A 20930-nucleotide genomic window follows, 5' to 3' on the forward strand; every position below is an offset into this window, starting at 1 on the left:
TAAGTAGCAGTCATATTGTCCAAGAGGTAGCTGAATGTGAGAATGACTTAAAGGGGAGGATTGGGAGTAAGAGAAACTGGAGTGAGATGAAATAATTTGACTGTGATTAAATTAAACTTACAGTGAAGCCATCAGAGGAAACAATACAGATGTACTACCTGTCAGGGGAACAACAGAAAATTGTCCCACTCATCTGAGAAGAAAGCATGCAAAGTGGCCTCCATATGTGCCTGACTTCCTCTTCGTGGATTTTACAGTATCCTAAGGTGCACTGGTGGGATGCCATTACCTAACAGACATCTAAAAGATCAGCAGGTCAAATGAGATCAAGCACACCAAGGGCATAAAGCTTTTCAAAAACAGCATAGCGTTACCGGTCTGACGAGCATTTCCTAACCAGGATGTTTGTCTGCTGTGGCCAAGTGATCAATCGCTTCATCAGTCTGAAAGAAGCTATTTGGCTCCCTCACAGGGACCCCACTTTGCAGCAATGTGCAGACTGGGCACTGAGCCAGGAGAAGCCAGCCAAGATATTTGCAGATACAGCTTCCAATTTCCACAGCTTAGCAGCACGAAGTATTATCTCCTCTGTTTTGTTCTGAATCTGCCACCTCCTACTTTCCTTTGATGTCTCTTAGCTTTCATGTTGGAGTGGGCAATAAGAAGCCATCCTCACTTTGCCACCCATATTTCTGTAGATAACTCTTGTATGGATTAAGTGTCCAAATCTACATAGTCCGCCCTTTGTGTGTGGTCAGTGCACCATCTTAAAGTACCTACAGATTGGATCTTTCCTGTTGCACCTCTTTGAAACTTCTTCAGCTTTATTATAGTATCTGAGACAAGGAGACCAGAACTGAATGCACAGCTAAAAGGCATCATAACTGTCTTTTATAATAGTCTAATAACTTACATCCTTTTCTATTTCCTAATATTTAATAACTGATTTTCAGTGTTTCTGACCCTGTTTTTATAGGTCTAAAAATACAGGTAACCTTAAAGTCTCATTCTTAATTAGATGTGGTCAGCCTAGAAAATAAGTAATTGTAGATGAAAGCTAAGGAAAACGTCTTCCCCATATGCATCATTTTACTTTTATCTTTGTTGATAACCTCAACTATTTCAACACACTTCCACTCAATGTTGAGCAATGCATCTGCAGTTCTGTGTAGCTGTTTTTGTCTTCAGCACTGCAAACACATTAATATTGTCAGCCGTCTCTATCAGTTCACCATTTGTCCCTTTTCAAATATGTTTTAATACAGTTCTAAGTATCTTTATAAGCTGAAATCTTCTAAACTTACTTCTCCAAGGAAGTTCTGCTCCACAAGAGTACAAGCAGGACAGGAGGTATTTTAATCCATATTTGCTATTTCCTAATCTTTAGCTTTTTCAGGGGAGATAAGGAGCTCAGGAAAACTTACAGCAACGTCTTGACAAAAGGACACCTATAAGCATTTATGTTACTTGGAGCACGTACAAGCAATATGAACACAAGCAGCTTCCATCAACGCCTTTGCCAAAATCCTGAGGAGATTTTGAGGTGCCAGACAACAGAGATAACATCAATTATCACAGATGAGGATCAGTTCTATCCTGTGTGAAAAGCCCTGCTTTGGTGATTTGACAACTATGCTATAATATTGATGTTTTTCCTTATTATGCCTGATCTTTTACTGTGGTTTATTGCCAGCTGGACTGTCCAGTGGTATGACAGCCTCTGTGCTCCAGGTAAGGATGCTGTCTCCATTATTCTGGAGAACTGCCAACTGACCTGATAAATTCCACTTGAGACAAGACTACCCTCATCCATATATGGAGAAGCTGCAAAACAAAAAAAAAAAGGGGCTTAACGTTGTTATATCTGCCCTGTCTTTGTATGAAGTTCTTGCAACAAGTAGCTCCACAGTAAATACTGATTGGAAATCTCTTGGGATGTGGCTCTGCAGAGCCCACAGGTCAGTGCATGCTATGCTCAGAGGGATTCACACACAGGAACTTGCAGAAAAGCAAACAGGAGCAGTCAGTTCTGGTGTACTGTGCCTTTCTGAAAGCTCAGCCCTTTGGGTCAACATTAGGTAGGTGATCATCACAAAAGGCATTGAATAGAGAATAAAAATGATCTGAGTGGGCGGGCTACTCAGCCATCCACCTTTCAGAAGAGGAAAGAGGCTCAAACAGATGCAATGCTATTTGAACTCAGTTAAATACAAGGTTAGATAACAGTGTACATCCATGAGTAGTTTTCCATAATTTATACCCTACTGGCCAAATCCAATCAATTTTCCCAATGTGCTATAAAGAGCCACTGAACAAAGAAGAAGACAGAATTTAGTATGCTCTTGGTAGGCTGCGTTGCTAGGGATTTATGCCACTGCTTTCTCCATTACCTGGAGTTTTTCTTCGAGGTGATGGATAGTGTTAGATTAAAGCAAAATAATGAAAATAAAAGTCCTTTGTTAGGGTGTATGATGTAAAGCACACAGATGAAGGAGAACAGAAATGGCATACAAGAGAATCTAAATAATGCACTGCCTCAGCTACTCCCAGGCCCATCACAGGAACCTTCAGCATTTCAACAGCTCATTCCCTCAAGCCCGGAGGAACACAGGGACATGAAGGCAGGTGGGAACCCAAATTAAGGGTTGTCACAAGAGGGCTTGTCCAGGTGTGAAACCCATCAATATGGGTTATATGGAAGGGCTCCTATGATCACTCTTCAGACCACCTGGAGGGTAGAGCACTTTACAGGAAGAGCATTTTAGGATTGCACAAGATTTTTTATGTGTGGTAAAAGGGATTGGTTTAGTGATTTTGAGGAGGAACTGATGATGGAAAATAGAGAGATGAAGGAATAAATGAGCCTGCCAAGTACAAACAGATGCACTTGTCAGGCCATGCCCCGTGCCTTGTCCACACTCTGTCACACATTACTCAATGTAATTTATTTTCCTGGGTAAATAAGGGCTGAGACCATGCCAAGAGCTACCTACTGAGGGAGTGGGGGAGTCCCAGGTGGCTCTTAGAGAGATCATGGGGTCTGTGGGGCAAGTAAGAGGTGTGTGTGTGTGCATGCGCATAAGCGAGGGGCATGTACCAACAGAGGTGGGGCTGCAGCCTCAGGGGCTCATACATCCATGTATCATAATCAACACGATAGACTGGGATCCAAGGGCCAGCTACAGGGCAGGTTAGGTACATATGCTTTATCTTATGATTGGGAACCAGCAGCATAGAGCTGCAGAAGCTTCTCACCCCACACCTCACCCCACACTCCCAACAATTATACAAAATTTGTCCTGAAAAACAGCAACACCATTTGTAATAGCCAGTCACTCAGTGGCTATTCTACTGCTTCCTAACACGGTCTTGGCTCTGACTTTCATAGTGCTTGTACACTGCATTCCAGACAAGAGCTAAGTGTACTCATGTATTTTGGTTAGGTGGCAGGACTTGCGGCTTCTCTGGTTCAGGTAAGTGCTATGACCACTCATCTGCTGAGTCCATCTCCTCCAGCTCAGTTGCTCACTTGTTCTGATGTTTAGAATTGCATTTCCATTGGCTAAAGAGGGAAAGGTAATTCAGTTTTGGAAAATCTATTTCTACTTGTTGCTGTTGATATACCAACACTATTTATCTGTCTATGTCTACTAAACAACTAAAATCCATCTGGGAAAGAAAAGTATCATCATCTTTAACACTGAATTGGAGTTGTTATTGGAGAGAACAGAAAGCATTTTTGCTGGATGCTACTGTGTTAGTGCATATACAACCAGACAGAAACTGTCTTGGGGGGTTTTACCTAAGGAAACAGTGAATGTGTACCTACAGAAGGAAGGCTGCAAAGAGGATTGCACAATTGATCTTCAAACTGTCAGACAACATAATTCTTATTTTGCAACATCAATACTCCTTCAGCCAGTCTGGTAATCACTCATGACCCAAAACCTTGTCAAAGTGCCAGACTCAGTTGAAGCAGGTGTTATCACATTAGGGTGAAGAAAAAAAAGAAGAGTTAACATCAAGAGCTGATTGATTGTAACAAAAGGAGAAGCTGAAACCTGCAAATAAAAGCAAAGCATCTGAATACCCATCCCACTTTAAACTGGCTCATTAACATCCTGGGCCTGTGCCAGGTTTCAGAGTGCACCAACAGACTGCAACTGCTCTGACCAGCCCCTCCAGGTACTTCCACTCCACCCCACCTCTCTTCTTTCTCACACCACCACCTCCCATCGGAGAGCTGCAGGGAAGCTTTGGCCTGCACCCCTAGTCCTCCTCTGAGTTGGGTTACGGGTGTGTTTGTCTCTATTACTGACTTTAGGACAGATGTCCTTGATCACATATTACAGTTCTATCTATCTCTAGTTCCTTCTCCTCTTGTTCTTGCTGCTGACTTGAATCCTAGGATGGAATCCTAAGATGGACTTCGGATTTCACTCCTCACCTTGTCTCGTTTTGCCTTGTGTTGCTTGGCTGTTAGTAGGTCCAATCCTGTTCAGTTTATTCTTTTTGGATCCTGCAGGTTTGAAAGACTGTGCCCAGGATGTTGAAAGCAACATTTCTGCTAAATCTAGACGTGACTCACAGCTCATAATCTGTCAAAGGTTTGCTCTTGTTTGTCCCTGGTAGCCTGCACTGAGAGCACCAACGCAAAAATCTGTGGTGATCTCACAGCATCACAGAATGTTAGGGATTAGAAGGGACCTTGAAAGGTCATCTAGTCCAATCCTCTTGCCAGAGCAGGAGCACCTAGATATAATGTGTTTTACAAGGAAATCCATGCTGTTATCACTATGCCCTGACTTAACCAATAACCATAATTGTTGCCAGGACTGTTGAGAACACAAACCTAGTGATGCATTGTGATGCGTTTCTAGAGCTGGGAGAATTCCAGTGGGCACCACAGAGGGATCAGCATACTCTTGTCCTCTCCTTCTGTAGGTATTCTCCTCCAGCTAAGCAATGGATTTCTGTGAGTGAAACAAGGTATGAAAGGGAAGTAGAAGTCTACTAAGTTTTTGTGGGGGCTTTTTTGTTTGTGTTTTTGTTTTTGTGGGTTATTTTTTTCCTCAAAAATACAGAGAAGGGATTTTTTAATTCTTATTGACATTGTTTCATACTGAGAAGTCTTGAACAACTCCTTTGACTTTGGTATCTACTTGGGATAACAGCTTGTTACCTCTCCAATAAATGTTTAGGAAATGTAATTAATGAGTAACTTTGACTTCCCCCCACCCCCAATGCCTTGTGAAGCTATTAATATTATGTATGTTCACTGAGTCCACTCAGTTAACTGCTGGAGAATTTTAACTTCTCTGCTTCTCTGTGTTCTTGACTCCCAATAAATATGTTTGTGATCCATGAGACACAAAGATAGAATTCACCATGCCAAATTACCATTGAGAACAGCTTCTGTTACTTGCAAAATATGTCACTATATTCATGTGAAGAAAAAAAAAAAAAACAGAAAAAAAATGGTAAAAAAAGGAAGTACAGAACTGTGAAAATGCCCTATTAAGTTTCCCTTTGCACTTAATGTATGTAGTGTATGTTTGATAAAAATGAGTGTGTACAGGGGAAATGTTCTGATTTTTAGTAGCATAAAAACTGTAAAAAACAAAACAAAAAAACCCAAAAAACTGTATTTATTTATTTTTATAATCCCAATTTATAAACTTTTCTATTTCTTTTCCTTTTAAAATGTATTTATATATTTTGTTATATAGGCAAAATAAGTAGTGAGTTTGGTGTTCAAGAGATTATATCAAGTCAGAAATCCATCATGGGTGACCTCCAGAGACTTCTAAACCAAGGAGAATATGCTCTTTTTGCTTCTGCTCCCGTGCTTGAAAGCAGGTTTGTTCAGGTAAAATTAAATAATTTAAATGAAATTATTGGTTTGCTCAATATAAAATTGATCCAAAAAATTACACATTTTTTTCCCTTCCTCTTCTGAACAGTTTTTCCTCATTCATTTATTCCCACCACACCTATTCTCATTAAAAAAAAAAGATATGGGTATAATGTTTCTCATCTCATACAGTCTCATTTTGCTGTCACCTTACTCATGATGGTCTAGAACTTCAGCAACAGCCAAGAATGATGTTTTCATTCTCCTTTGTCAGTCCCTGCTCCTTCCTGTAGGAACTACTAGGACAGTGCTAGCAATTTTCTGGTTCTTTGCTAGCTCATTAGGGTTGTTTAGCCATCAAATTTAGTTCAACCTAACCTAAACAGCTGCCAACCTTCCTCAGTAAGCTTCCCACAGCTCCCTCCCTTCTTTCAGTATCCCTGACTGGCCACAGAATCTTTCATGACCCTCGCAACAGCCTACGAGTCTACAATACTATATTCACTGTGTATCTAAAACATGCAAATTCTACTCCTACAATTTTCATAGGATTTTATCACCTCGCTGTGATAACTGCAACATCCTTCGTTCTTGCCTTAACTCAATCTTGCATTGTTGATACACCTGCAGAATGCTAATCAGCTGCAAGTCTCTATTTTCAAGGTATTTGATTGATCTTGCTTTATTTATCAGATCCTATTTATTCTCAAGGAGGCTGTTGCCCTAAACAAACAGCCTGCAAAAACAGCTTCATCACTGAGTCATTCCCACTAACTGTAAAAAATAATAGTCTTTGATCTATTTTTTCATATTCCATGTCTCACACTTGGAAAGAGCTTATACTAGAAATCCACTAATTTAATATACTGTTATCCCTCAAATTCCTTCTTAGAACACAGTTTTTTTCTCTAATGTCTACCGAAAGTGAATTCTGGCAGTGGTAGATAACATGTGATTTGATCATGCATATCAATTTGTTTCTTTGAATTTTCTCATTTCTCTTTTTCTGTCATTTCATGTCTTATGCATAAGTTATGTATGATCTTATTCCATCCTGTACTTTTACAGCATCTATCAAGATCCTGGCTCAAAATGAGGTCTCATTAATATCACAATAATTCTGATAAAGACACTGAATCATCAGAGCAGTGTCTCTTCTGTCTTTTCTTACCTCAGCAGTCAGATACCTAATGATGGAGACTATACAATAACCAGTGATCCCTCTTTATCCTGGTTCTACTTTCTTCCTCTGTTTTTACTCATATATATACCCATCTCATTATTCCACATTCCCTTCTCTCCTCACCACTTCATTACATAAGCTCTAGGAAACTTCGGCTGAATCACTGTGAAATGTCTTTGATATATATTCTCTGAGAGTGTTGATTTATCTGTTGTTGTTTAGATTAACCAAAGAGGGGAACTGGTTAATCTCCATAATCGACCAACCGTTGTGACCCTTGGCATCTGTGCTCCTAATTCACCAATGCCCAGTGGAATTCTGCTAGCACACAAGGTGCCCGTGTCCCCACAGGAAATAAAGGCAAATCTTGAGAGATTCTCAGAGCCTCCATCTCAAGTGGAACAGCTAGCACTCAGCAGGTGAGTGAGCATAGAGAAGGATTAAATAAGTCCTTGAAGAGCATGTAAGAAGTGTATATACTCTTTCCCTTCCGTATGGTGTTTTCCTCCTTTTAAGAATCAGATTATTAACAGATCTCACATTTGCACTTTCTTCCAGCACTAACACAGTAAAGTGAGGAGTATCACTGAAATTTAAGCACACAAATTTAGGCCTCACTCTGGTCATCATTTTAGGGCAATGCTACTCATATACACAGGTGGAAAATGACTGGAAAACAGCTAATGAGTCTTTTTTTAAACGTATCAGAAGCTAAAAACTGGTGAAAAGATTGGAGGCTCAGGTTTGTCAAGGAAAAAGTCAGTGGAATAGAGGCACTGTAAGGAAGCTGACATTCTTTGTCTCTATTCTGTGTGCTTTTTTCCAAAGTCAGCGTCACTCAAAGAGGAGCGTCCAGATCTACTCAGCATCTTTTCCCTATTCCAGTTTCTCACTTGTAGTCTTATTCTATCTTCAAATCTGACAGACATAATATCTTCTTTTTCTTATTTTTCCAGGTTCTTGCCCTTGAAGTTTGTAGAACTCTCTGTTCACAACTCAGATAAGAAACAACTCATGTTAAAATTAGTAAATGGCCGTTCCTATTATCTAGAGCTCTGTGCTCCACCAGATCAACAGCAGCAGCTATTCCACCACTGGTTGAAGCTAATCTCTCTGCTGAAAAGTCCAGAAGATACAAGCAATACCAATGACAACACAATATGTGAGGATTCTGGCACGAGTCACGAGAAAGCTCCCAGCCCCGAGATCCCAACAGACAATGTAAGTCTTTGGCAAATAGATATCAAATCTTTGAGCTGAACAATTAGAAAGTATAGCTTCTATCAATATTCTTTACTGTCTCTCTCAAGCCAAACCTTTCATGTGCTTTTGAGGGATCTACATTTCTGTTCATCAAAATAGCTGGCTTGTAAACTCCCTGCAAAAATCAGGGCAAAAGGACTGAAAACGCTGGGTGCACCCTTGCCCTGATAAAACCGTAATGATCTACAAATATTGTACTATAAAATGTTCGGTGTTTAGTTTTTCCTTGCAGTTAAGCGTATTTTCTTAGGTGGATCTTTGGGGCTGAATATTATATATAATATATTATATGTAAAAAAATAAGGACTAGTATATAGGAAATTATCATAAAGTTCCAGTTGTGTTGATCAGCGATGTGTGTGGAGCATTTTTAATGTCTGTTGCTACTGTATCTGTTTAAATTCCATTTCTCTGTCTAGAGCAACAACTCGCAAAATGTGCCTAACCCCAGAACAGAGGAAGAAACTGTTAAGGAAGAAACTGTTACTGAACAAACCCCCTCCAACCAAGTTCCCAACTCAGGTAGTGTGGGTCCCATGGAAAAGAGTGGAAGGGAAAGGGCAACCTTCAGCAGCTCCAAGGAAGGAATCAGACTAGAAAACACCATGCAGTCAAAGAATAAAGATCCTCTGGATACAGTAAAGAGCAGAAGCAAAGAAAGGAGGAAAAGCAGGTAAATATGGCTGAGAAATAATTCTGATATAGTTGTTTTTTGATGCTGAAATTTGAAAATTAAAATGTGTTGCAGTTTTATTTTTAGAAAATATATCATTGCAACACCTTTTCAGACTGCAATTTTCCTGATGCTTTAAACGTGCTAAGAAGCTGAAGAATGTTGGGTGGGGTTTCCAAATATCTGTACTCTGGCTTCTCAGCTGTTCAGGTTCTTTTGAAAGACTGTTTCCATGTGCCTGCACTTCAAAGCATCATTCACTACCACATCATTTAGCAATAGATATTTCTGCTGCAGACAGAAAGAGATTAAAATAGCATCTATTTAATACTGGTACATAACAAGATTGTTAAGGTAAGTTTTGTTGTTGTTTTTGTTTGTTTCTTTTTCTATGTTTGTTGGCAATAGTGCTATCCCCTTGGCTGTCTACATTGGGTTTTTTCCTGAACTTTTAATTTATTTATTTTTAGGACAGAGAAAACAAAATCCAAAAAAGGGAAAACATCACATTCTTCAGGTATGTGGATTTTCTGATATTTGGCCATTTCCCATTGCTATTCCTACTTCAATAACAGATATGGGGAGCTGAAATTTCTGCTGGGAGCTGTTTAGAACACATTTTATCTCCATTTGTATTGCCAGTGGATTAGTATTTGTATAAAAGTGAAATAATATTTTTAGAAAGTACCCTGTTCTAGATCCCTGTTCTGAACACACCTCACCTTGCTGGGTTCAGTCAGATTTCTTTTAGAAAAGCCTTGACATTTTGTTTGGCTGATGTCAGCTGAGCAACATCACGGCAGAATCAGATGAAATACTCTCCAGTGGGAAGGATAAGAAAGCTCTGTGCTATAGGGTGTTGCAAAGAGATAATGTTGGCCCCTATTTCCTCTTCCAGTGTGTTGTAAGGCTTCACAAAAGTCCATGGTAGAGCATAAATTTGCTTCCAGGCAGTGTGTCTGCAGTATCCTCAACCATGAATATGTGTTCCTGGCAACCTATTTTGGAGTAATGTTTTCAACACCACACTGAGATTAGCATTAGTGTCCTTGGCATTCAGCATTTCTGCTTAAATCTCTACAGAATATTCAGCTACAACAAGCAGGCATCTGAAAGACAGTCTTTTTTACTGTTAAACACTTGCCATATTCCCAGTTCCCAGTTTCTTATCAGTGGTTATGCACTGTTACCTATGCCTGCCAAGAAACAACAAAGACTTGCTCTTAGTTTGCTGATGGCTCATACTTTGTGTCTAAGCTCATGGTCATTTTGCTTATGAGTGAATCAGTCTCTTGAACAAAAGCTTTTAAAGGCTTCCCACACAGACTTTTACACTTGACTAAGTTATGAAAGATTGAGTGGTATCTCTTGTCCAATCAACCTCACTTTTTGTAAACATGATGCTACTGCATGCTTCTCTTTATAGCTGGCCAGTGGGCTGCTTGCAATTCCTTCACCATTGTTCTCTCCTTAACAGACTTTTTTTAGCTCCCCCACTCGCCCCCTGTGTCTAATTGTTCCTTTCCTCAGTCACTTTTATCTTTTCATCTTTCCTCTGATTTCTATTCCTTTTCTCTACTTTTGGATTACCCTTTCTCTCACCTTCCACATTTCTCAAATCCTGTCCTATATATTTCCTCAGGTTAAACTATATCTTCCTCCATAGGAAGGAACTATATTCTTCCACTGTGCACTTGTCTTTTTCTTCATTTGCTGACCATACCTCCCCTGGTATACATTCTATTACTTGTTTCTGAACTTGCCACATTGAGTCAAAGGCAGCACTGGCTTTCCCTGAGCTTACCAACCTGCAGGCAATGTTCACTTCTCAGCTTGCTGATCAGCTTTCAGTAGTGAACAGAAATGATCTTCAGATATCCCCAGCCAGCTGAGAGGTATGCCAATATCATGTCAACTGATACTAGCTATGCACAGACTTTTTACGCCTCTCAGGTGTTCGGCAAGGACTCGAGATTATTTCTTCTTAGAGGTGAGTAGGTGAGAAGTAGTTCGTAGGAGTAACTGAAGGAGAATATCATGAGAGAGACTGAGAAAAGGCCAGTTTGGGATGCAGGGCAGAAATGCTAGTAAGCTCCCCCACTATTTGTAAACTGAATAGTGAAGCAATCAGAAAAGTCTGAAAAACAGTTGCCTCTGGCCAGTCTTCCCTCTTTTGTTGTTCTTGGTGTATGTTTATCTTCTCCATCTTTTTCTCACTTTTGACTCCTGCTTCTTTTCCATTTTCTACTTTCCTACAGTGTTCTGAGTTCATCCTTATCGTGATTTTGGTTTGCTTTGTTTTCAGGAAATCAAAAGAGTGGCAGGAAGTCAAGCATAGGCTGCTTCAGGTTAAACTCCAAATAATTTGTCAGTGAGAAGGAATAACAGAAAACAAAGTGAAGCATCCTGTCATCAGATGCTTTTAAAATAGGGACCAGACATACCAACAGAATAAAAAACAAAAAAAAAAAAAACAATGGATGCCACAGTCTTCAGTTCTACAGTTTACTGCTGAAACACAAACCCTGTATTTCTCTGTATTTAATTCACAACTAGCAGAAACAAATGTATTTTGGTTGTTGACAGTAGAATTTACATTTTTTTCAGTGACTGAGGCCTTTTTTTCATGGAGAAGATTATGTAACATGCAGCAGAAGGCAAAGAAATTGACACTTGAATTAATAGTAATGCTTGAGTGTGGCTTACACATTGGGAAAGCTTCTCATGTTAACAATTTTCAAAGTGTTGCAAGAAGACAAGTGATAGTAAGCAGTACCATGCTGGGAACACAAAATCACGCTAATCCAGGTGTTATGAACTTCTAGGTGAATGTGGGCAAAACACTTCAAAATGCTCTTCATTCCTTGGTTTCTTCATTTGTAGGATGAAAATAGCTAGACTGATATTGAAAATCGTCGTGCAATCTACTAATGAGAACTATTATGTACAGATTGGGTACTGTCATTAATATTAGTGTTATTTAGATACCAATAAGCCTAGGTATCTTTTTGGAATACTGAGCAGCAGTTTTTATGGATCATACTTGCTGCACTACTAAGCATTTGGCATTAAGCCGGCCAAAATCTTACGTTCTGTGACTGAACCCACTACAAAAGGCCAGCAGTCTACAATAATGAACACATGTACCCTGCATTTACCTCAGCACTGTGTAGCACAAATCCATACTGCACAGAAGCACCTAGTCAGTTTTGGTATGAGAAAAAGGCTGTCACCAACTCAGCTATCAGTATTCTTTCAGACAGCATCAAAAATAAATGGGAGATATCCCACCAAGAGATAATTTACCCTGTCCTAAAAATGACAGAGTTAATAGTCCAGCATGGTAACTTTTATTCATACTAAAATTCCTTCTCTCAATTTAGAATGTAGTTCAACTTCCTTAAAAATAATAACAACAAATTAAAAGCAGACCTGCCCCAGACTACATGATGCACTTTTATTTTTTTCTCCCTACCTCACCTCTGCAATCATCAGACATTTCAAGTCTTGCCAGCACTACACACAGCTCACGGTTAATTTAAGAACATTTTCTACAGCTGTACAATCTGATGTAGCTGTTTTCCATCTCTCTGCCCACCATACAAAAAAGCAACTGAAGTTATACTACATTTACCAATTGAAGCAACAACAGATAGTTGCACATAACAACTGCATTCTCTGATACTCTATATATACATTCGCTGCTACTGCTTTTTCTAGCTGGTGTTGGGACATTTCTGTGTAGTTTACTGCAGATTAAGTATTCTAATGAAATTTTGAAGCATAAGTTTTTTGTAATCACAGACAAGCATGGCTTGGTTGGAAGACTCAGTATGCTTTTCTGCAAGCTAGCATAGAGGATATACATAATTCATACATTCCAAGAAGACAAATGCCAATTGAATGTTCCTTGAGAAAATAAATTAACTGAATACTCTTTGAGGCAGCCTGCATGTAAATGGATTCCAGTCTGTGATGCCATGATAAGCAAGTGGTAGTAAATTCAAACTCCAGATATCACCAGAACATGAACAAGACTGAAATATCATTCAGTATACTTGGAAATTCCAGTGCTGTTTTCCATGGCAGAAAAACTTTCCGTGATTTATTTATCAAAAGAACATAGCTGCATTTATTGACAAGAAGAAATTTTTAGGCGGTCCCTGAGAAAATGTTTGTACAGTATATTTTCTGTTTGAGGGACTGTGAGTTACAATGATTCATGGTTTGTGATGTGCTGTTGTCAACTACATGCACAAACAAAACTCTGCAAGAACAACGATCAGTAACAGTAATTTCACAACTGTCTGTAGAGACACTGGCTGCAGATGTTTACCATCAGTGACTTCACACAAGTGAAGAAGAGAAAATGAAAACTGTGGATCACTGGAAAACTAACGATACTGTATTTTGAATACTTTGAAATTAAGCATACTGCATTCAAAAAGATTATTAATCAGAAACTTTTTTTTTTACTAGCACAGAAGTAATATAGATATGTATATGACTTCATATCAAGATATGCTGCATTGTTTCTCTTCACTGGCTGAAGACACAGATGCAGTCTTTTATCTGCAAAAGCCAAGATCAGTCTCAGAGCAACACTCTGTGCTACCAAAACATACGCTCTTGTACCCTAACCTGTAGACCTGTATCCCTCGAAGGGATACAAAGGATTGCTGCACCATTGAAATGGTACTGTGCAGCCTCAGCTCTTTGGAACACAACCTAAAGTGCTCTCAATCAATGCTGCAAGTGTGTAACTTCAAAGTGTCAGTTTTTCCAGGCTACAAGGCTGGGAAGATGGTTGAACTGTTGCATAGCAAATGCAATAAAAAATACTATTGATCACTGAAGCCGAAGCAAGGAAAAATAAATCAGCAGGGATGCTTGCTGGGTTACATACCAAAACAGTCTTGCACTGAGCTGATTCAGAAGATTGGTATGCAGTATTGGCTCTAGATGCCAATGCAGGCAATCAGCTGCTCTGAAAGAAAAATAAAGGCTGGGTGAACTACAGTCTCTGAAGATCCTGCAAGCAGTAGAGCTATCAAGTGTAAGATGTTTGATTACACCTTTTAGGATATACTGCAAAATAAAGTGGCATTTATGTAACATGTTCCAAAACAGTTTTCAGTTTGATTTTTCTTTTTTTTTTTTTTTTTTTTCCTCCGCAACTTTCTGTCAAGATGCAGATTCTTGAGAATGGGATAGAGTTTACACTGTAGCCTGCAGATTTATCCAAGAATAATGAAGACTGTCCACATAGCTATGTGGAAATGATTAATTTCTGTCAATATGAAAATTATGTCTTCCTTCCTTAGAGATGACTGTGTAGCTGCTATTGCTATCTTGGGAAAGGTAATTAAGTATACTAACTTTGTTTATGGCAATAGATGATAAGTATATTTTGGTGCTGTCTCCTGTAACATTTTCACATATCAAGTATCCTCTGAAAAATGCCTCTGTTGCTCAAGAAGAGGGAATGAAAATCTATCGGCATCTTATATCTGTATAGAAGACATTATGCTGAGATCAGTACAGATATCTACAAAGGAACTGGATGCCGTACCTTTGTTTCCTCTGTGACACAACGCTCTAGATTTATGCATATGATACTGAGGTATGTATGAAGGATTATTTTTCTGATAGTATTCAAGCAACACATCCAGCAACAACTCAGTTGTCCATATTAATCTCAAAAGTTAAGGATTCTTGGCTGAGACTGGGTTTCTTAATGTTAGTATATAATGCAGTTGAGGGGACAGAAAGATTAAGAAATCCAAACTTTGTGAGTTATTGCTTGTTTTGGTTTCAAAGCAACAGATCTCAGCAAGTGCAAATTAACTGACAGGCAATGAAGTATACCTGTGAGGGCTACAGGGAAAGACTATAAAACTATGTGTGCTCACAGACCCAAACAGCTTTAAACTGAACTAATTCTTTATGTACAGACCAATATAATTATTTATTATCTGTACTGATGGGTTTCAAGGTATCTATCCAAAGTTATTATCTATCATTTTCAGGGTCATACATAGAGCACATTATTTCCTATTAGCATGTTTCTCAAAAATAAGAAACAGTTTCTTCTAATTTTAGTTTCAGAAAATTTCCAATATGACAGTAGTTATGCAGATGTTTAGGGCTCAAATAAAAATGATACTAAAGATTGCCTTAAACATTCGGAAACAACAGACATGCTGACTGGTAGTTGCTGCTGCACATGTTGTTTATAATCTGCTAGAAGCAAGCTCAATATCTAGGGTAATAACCAAAAGAGAGCTTTAAAACTAATAATTCTGAAAGTGATTTACCCTCATGAAAATTTAACATAGACAACCACATGGATGATGGTATACTACAGAATACCCACTATTTTTGTTGTTGTTGTGTGTCATTAGTTAAAGTATAGCAGATATGCACAAGAAGAAATCCTATACCAGACAAGATTGATGTGATGATAAAATATAGTGCGGAAGATTTATTTCAGTGGAGACTTAGAAAAGGGGAACAAGAAGTAGAATTATGGGGCTGGTAATGTATACCTTACAGCTGTCCTGCTGTATATCTAATTTACTCTCAGGAAAAAATATTTACTGCATTTTTTGTTCATACAGTATGCAAACAATATACTAGAGTGACTTACTTTTGACTGATAAATACATAAAGCTTAAGCTAATAATGTAGCATTATCACAAAGGCGGGTCCCATCATTAACATAATTACTGCCATTAAGCTACCTTTCAGGAAAGATGACCTCACCTAGGCACCACAAATATCTTCATTCATTAGGATTTACTACTTAAATATTTTTCTTAGGCGGTGCAGTGGTTTAACACTGGAAGGTAGCTCATCACCACACTGCCACTTGCTCACTCTATCCACACATGTGTTACTGGATAGAGGGGAATGAATATGTCTAGATGCTTCCAAGGATTAAAGCATGTTCACATTTTAATCCTTCATATTTGCTGTCCAAATTCAAAGAAAGCTGAAAGAACATTGGTTTGCTGTAGTAACTTTGAAATTCAGGGTTTCTGTAGATGTGTCGTGGAGGCCAAGACATTTCTTTTCTTGCCTGAAAAAAATAGCTCCTAGACTTTTGAATTTTGCATTCTTCTTTGAAATAATAGATATTTGGACACTTCTAGCCCTGTAGGTGGACTAGTACTGGTGTTACATTCTTTCAGATGACTGGTTCATCTGGACTAGCTGATCTCCAGAGGTCCCTTCCAAGCCCTGTGGTTCTGGAACCATGGTATTTATGTGTCCTGTTAAAAATAATCAACAGATTTGTAGTCAGTAAATATCATATTGCTATAAATCAAAATGGAAAGGATATTGTTATTTCCCCTGCAACACAGGGATAAGTCTGAGTAGGAAGCAGCTCACTTTCATTCACATTCTATTAAAAGTGACATTTAAATGTGATTATCCATGACACAGTCTGTCAGTATCTAAAAGCCAAAGGAAAAATCCCTGTGAAGTTCTCAGAGACAGGAGGAAACCAGATTATTTAAGTAGATGACGCATATAAAATTAGACAGAAAAAAAAGGACAATTTCTCAAAACCTTGCAAGAATAAAAGATCAAGAAGGAATGGGTGTTAAGATAACAACAAAAGCAGGAGAAAGGTTAAGAAAAAAGGGTTAAGAAAAGGTTAAGAAAGAAGATGAGATACAGACTGATATCAGGAGTGCAAGAATTCTTCAGAGATTGCATTAAAAAAAAAGAAAATTATGTTGGCAGATAAAAAAGGGATGACACTGACTTGGCAGGGATCCAAGATGAAGTTGGAAGAGAAAGTACATCTGTTGTATGATAGTTGTCCAGGGAGTTTAGTGATAAAGAGTTTAGAGATAAAGGGGAGGAGAGTAATGGAGCAGACAGATGGGCATTAATTCTCCTTCAGCCTTCACTGGAAAAGGCACTGTGGACTCTGGGGCTTCTGAAAGAGCATTCCTTTTTGCATGGGTAAAATCTAAATTCAGGCACAAAGTGATATGAAGGGGAATTTTTACTTAATCCTTCTGTGATTTTTCATTCCCCCTCCAGAGGGCAATGGTTTCAAAGAAAACACTTTGTCCAATGTTTGGCTGACATCTCAACTTGTCAAAAACATTTATTTTTCCATTGATTGCAACCAGCCAGATTTAGATTGATCAGCAATTTTGTCACTACCTTGTTGGCCAGCAGTGACATTAGTATGTAAAATTCAGTTAACCAAAGGTAAACATATTCTTTGTAAAAATAGAAATGTATTTGTTTGTGGAATGAAGTCATTGGCCTTTGAAAAAGATTGTTCTTCACTAATAAAGCTGCCTGAATACATTGTTTCTGTAGCTCCAAACATGCTTTGGTGATAACAACACTGTTAAAATTAAGCCCCTAAAATCAAGGTGTTCTAAGATCCAAGCTCACAAAAGGTTTTAGATGCACATATTTTTATTTTTTTTTTCTGTTAATTTCTTAATTGCTTAAACATTGAAAACTTTGAAGAATAGATGGAATGGGTTATTTATAATACTCTGGTAAGTCATTTTTCAAATTCCTTTGAGAACTGTCTTAGTATATACTCACATGAAAAACTAGGCAGCTGAGATGAAACAAATGACTAAAAGCTCTGATCTTCCCAGTCACTCATCTTCTAATTGTCCCTCTTATTCATCTCCCTCTTATTCCCTTTCTTTCTCCACATTGGTTTTCTAATTTGCATATTTTGTTAAATTCAAGATGTTGCTTTCTCCCAGCAATTTTTGTGTTCTCAGCATGCCGACAAACAGCACCCACAAGGCAAAACAACCCAGCAGATCCATCCATTTAAACTGCTAACATAATGATTTAAAAGAGAAATTTATCTGATACTTTACAAACAATGCTGCTGATCCAGTGCTCTGTTGCGAAATATTTTCAAGTATGACAACTTCTTGGCCTGATGGAATATTTTAATCTGTTGGACAGAATTAGCCAAGTGCTCCTCATTCAAGCATCTTATGAATGGATTTGCCAGATGGGCAAAGGCTAATATTAGGGTTTGTGAAAGCCAGAGGGAGGAGATTGGTTACCAAAGAAACAAATAGATCCTTAAGCAGATATATCCAAGAGATATTCCAAGCTCAGTCTTAACCTGGTCTATCAATCCATTCTGGCAAAAGATAAAAACTTCAGCTATGCATCCAAGAGAACAAGGAAGACAAACTCTAGAATGGTTGTCTTTCTTTGCTCAATGACAAACTGCACAATATATTGAAGAAAATTCATTTAAAATAGTAAAAAAACTGGCTTTAGGGCAACATGCAAACTAAAGACAATGAGACTTGCTGTCATGAAAAGAGAAGTGCTATCAGTTAAGGGAAGCTGTAATCAGAATTTGTAGCTTTTTTGTTGTTGTTGTTTTGTTTTTAATCTGTTTATTGTAAACTTGCATGCAGAAATAAGACTTTAATCTAGAGATCGGTTTGGATGAGAATGTAAATAGTCAACTGCTAAACCTACATACATTTTGCAGCCATTATATCATAGAGACAAGGATCATATTTTGAAGCAGTTCTTAGACCTTTTGCCAAAAAACTTTTTCAAGAAGGTTCATGCGAACTTTCACTACGTTCATATGAAGGTGAAAAGAACAACCTTTGGTTCTGTTTGGACAGCAATAACTATAATCACATATTCCCTCCATTTTCAATTTCCAAGCAAATAACTCTGCAGTCCACTGATATTTAAACATCATGTAGGGCAACACTTCTTCCACTTCTCACTAATTGGTCAGACTGGAAGATCAGGGCACGTAGAGCTCCCAGAGAGGTGTCTGACTGCGGGAAGAGAGGGAGCTGCGGCAGAATGATGGGGTGTGAACGTGTGAGGACGGGAATGTGAACGTGTGAGGACGGGAACGGGAGCACTGGCCCCCCACGAGAGCTGTGGCGGCCGCAGTCACGACGGTAACCGTTGGGGGCGCCCGTTGGAATCGACCCTTGGCAGCGGCCCCACCGCGGCCGGCAGGGGGCCTGGCGGCCAGCGCCGGCCCGAAGGGAGCAGCTCCGCGCCTGCGCGCCTCGGCCTGGCGGGGCGGGGCCTGGCGGCCGGAGCTCGGAGAGGCGGGGCGGGCCCGGGCCGGGGCTGGCGGCGGCTGCGCAGCTCCGCGGAGGCTGTGGCCGGGCGTCTCCGCGGACTCGGTGGGGAGACGCCGTGGGAGGCTGCGAGTTTCACCGCGCGGCTCGGACCGAGCGTGTTGGTGGCGGCAGCGACGGCAGCGGCATCAGCAGCAGCGGGAAAGGAAAGAAGGTGAGTGCGGCGCGACACCCTGCGTGCGAGCAACAGGTCCCGGCTGCGGAGCCGCCGGACCCGGGAGCCTCCCCGCGGCGCAGGCCCGCGGTCCGGCCGGGCCGGGGCCGAGCGGGCGGCCGGGCTGAGCCGAGCTGGGGGCTCCGCGGAATTCCCCGCGCTCCCCCGGGCCGGGCAGTACTGTGGTCCCGGAGCCCGGCCCGCGGGGGCCGCCGTGTCTACAGGTGTCTGTGCCGCGGGGCGCCCGCAGCAGCTGCCCGGAGAGCGGGGGCGCGTGGGCCGGGCCGGTTCCTGGGAGCCCCCTGCCCCGGATCTGGGCCGAGGCCGTGAGGAAAGTGCCGTGCCAGTGTGTGAGAGGAGCCGTTTGCTCGCGTTGCAAGGTCGGAAACTCTCTCGCACATCTGATCTGCTGGTCAGCGCGATGCTTCGAAGTGATGCCCCGTAGGGACGTCGCCATGTGCTGGATTAGAAAGCTTTGCGGGGTTAGATTGAATTAGGTGCTGTAGGAACGACTTCCGGAGTTTTTTATAACGTCTGGTGGCTCAGAAAGCCCGTACTGGTTGTGTTATTGTGGCAGCAGCACAGTCCGGACTGAGGAGCTGCGTTGAGTGAGGGCGGCAACAAAGACCGGGAGCTCCTTCAGTCGGACGGCACCAAAAACTGAGTTTTTGGGTATGGCCTTCTGGGATACCGCTGGCTTTAACAGTGCATATACGTATCTGTTTAGAATAACTTTCTTACTTATTTCTTCAGTGAGACAGTTCCCTGGAAAAGAACGTAATGAGGGATGTATTGGAGAGGAGCATCTATTTGTGCTATTGAATGATAATTCTTAAAGCCACTTCAATGGAATTACTTGAGCATAAGCTAGCTATGTGGCTGACTGGCTATGACAAAGTACTTGCATTGGTGTTGATGTATGAATGTCTGCAGGCAAAGGGCTCTGGTGGTGTTGTAAATGCCCCCTGCCTCAATGTGCAGCTTCCTGTGCTTTCAGAGGACCTTTCTTCTGGACGACCAAGATGCTTTTCCTGAATTACTCAAAAATGGGGTAATTTCTAATTGCCGTTCGAGCCTGGCTATGTTATATACACATAAACTATCTTCCAACATGCTGTGATCCAAAAAGCCCTCTGTATTTCATGTGTTAAAAGGTTAATTAATGATTAGTATTGTAGGTGGATTAACAAGGCATCAAATATTTATATTGCAGCACTTTGAACCGGCATAGCAGAATGTTAAATTTAATTAACATGGCTGTTATTACAGTAATACAGAGTTAAGTGTAAGTACGTGATCACTTAACTCTTCTCAAAGTAATGCTTTCAGACTTCACGTGTAGAGCTTCTCATGTTGCCTTGAGTTCCATAGAATGGCTATGGGCAGTAGTGCTTGGTGTGAAGAAGCAGATGATGGTGAAGGTGATGGTTTTACCTGGATTTCATTGAAGCTAATTTCAGAAGATCCGAGCTTACTTAAAAATGGAAATGGAAATATTTCTCCACTGAACCGATTTACTTCCTGAGGAATTCGGAGTGGTTACTCGGGCCATTGAGGGGTGTCGGATGTCTTTCATTACCACAACAATACCTGATGTAGAAACACTAAACATGGTTGCGGAGGTTGCCATTCATACGGAGGGTGATGGACACAGAACACTTGGTGTAGTC

General features: G+C 40.3%; 2 protein-coding genes and 1 long non-coding RNA gene across 3 annotated transcripts in view; 2 read left to right on the forward strand and 1 right to left on the reverse strand.

Annotated features, from left to right (window-relative positions):
- Positions 1-3417: 3417 nt before the first annotated feature.
- LOC116653548 lies at positions 3418-4544 on the reverse strand. The gene is made up of 2 exons (XR_004307639.1): positions 4448-4544; positions 3418-3562 (listed from the first exon to the last, which is right to left on the reverse strand). It is a non-coding gene; the product is annotated as an uncharacterized LOC116653548 (long non-coding RNA).
- Positions 4545-4860: 316 nt separating this feature from the next.
- On the forward strand, positions 4861-11360 carry FAM71D (family with sequence similarity 71 member D). Its single transcript, XM_015864886.2, has 7 exons — positions 4861-4989; positions 5730-5869; positions 7260-7456; positions 7994-8258; positions 8720-8973; positions 9444-9490; positions 11279-11360. The coding sequence occupies exons 2-7, from the start codon at positions 5786-5788 to the stop codon at positions 11335-11337; spliced, it is 906 nt and encodes a 301-aa protein (XP_015720372.1). The 5' UTR covers positions 4861-4989; positions 5730-5785; the 3' UTR covers positions 11338-11360.
- Positions 11361-19077: 7717 nt separating this feature from the next.
- MPP5 (membrane palmitoylated protein 5) overlaps positions 19078-20930 on the forward strand; it is a 42236-nt gene continuing 40383 nt past the window's right edge. The window contains exon 1 of the mRNA XM_015864881.2: positions 19078-19260. The gene's annotated coding sequence lies outside the window, so the exon portion shown is untranslated. The remainder of the gene's footprint in view (positions 19261-20930) is intronic.

This window comes from Coturnix japonica, chromosome 5 (genome assembly GCF_001577835.2).
Source record: "Coturnix japonica isolate 7356 chromosome 5, Coturnix japonica 2.1, whole genome shotgun sequence".
NCBI lineage: Eukaryota > Metazoa > Chordata > Aves > Galliformes > Phasianidae > Coturnix > Coturnix japonica.

Excerpts from the sequence above, each read along its gene's own strand:
- FAM71D (XM_015864886.2), top strand. The coding sequence starts at position 5,786 with ATGGGTGACCTCCAGAGACTTCTAAACCAAGGAGAATATGCTCTTTTT. Across the intron at positions 7,457-7,993 it reads GAACAGCTAGCACTCAGCAG|GTTCTTGCCCTTGAAGTTTG; the intron begins GTGAGTGAGCAT and ends TTATTTTTCCAG. Across the intron at positions 8,259-8,719 it reads CCGAGATCCCAACAGACAAT|AGCAACAACTCGCAAAATGT; the intron begins GTAAGTCTTTGG and ends TTCTCTGTCTAG.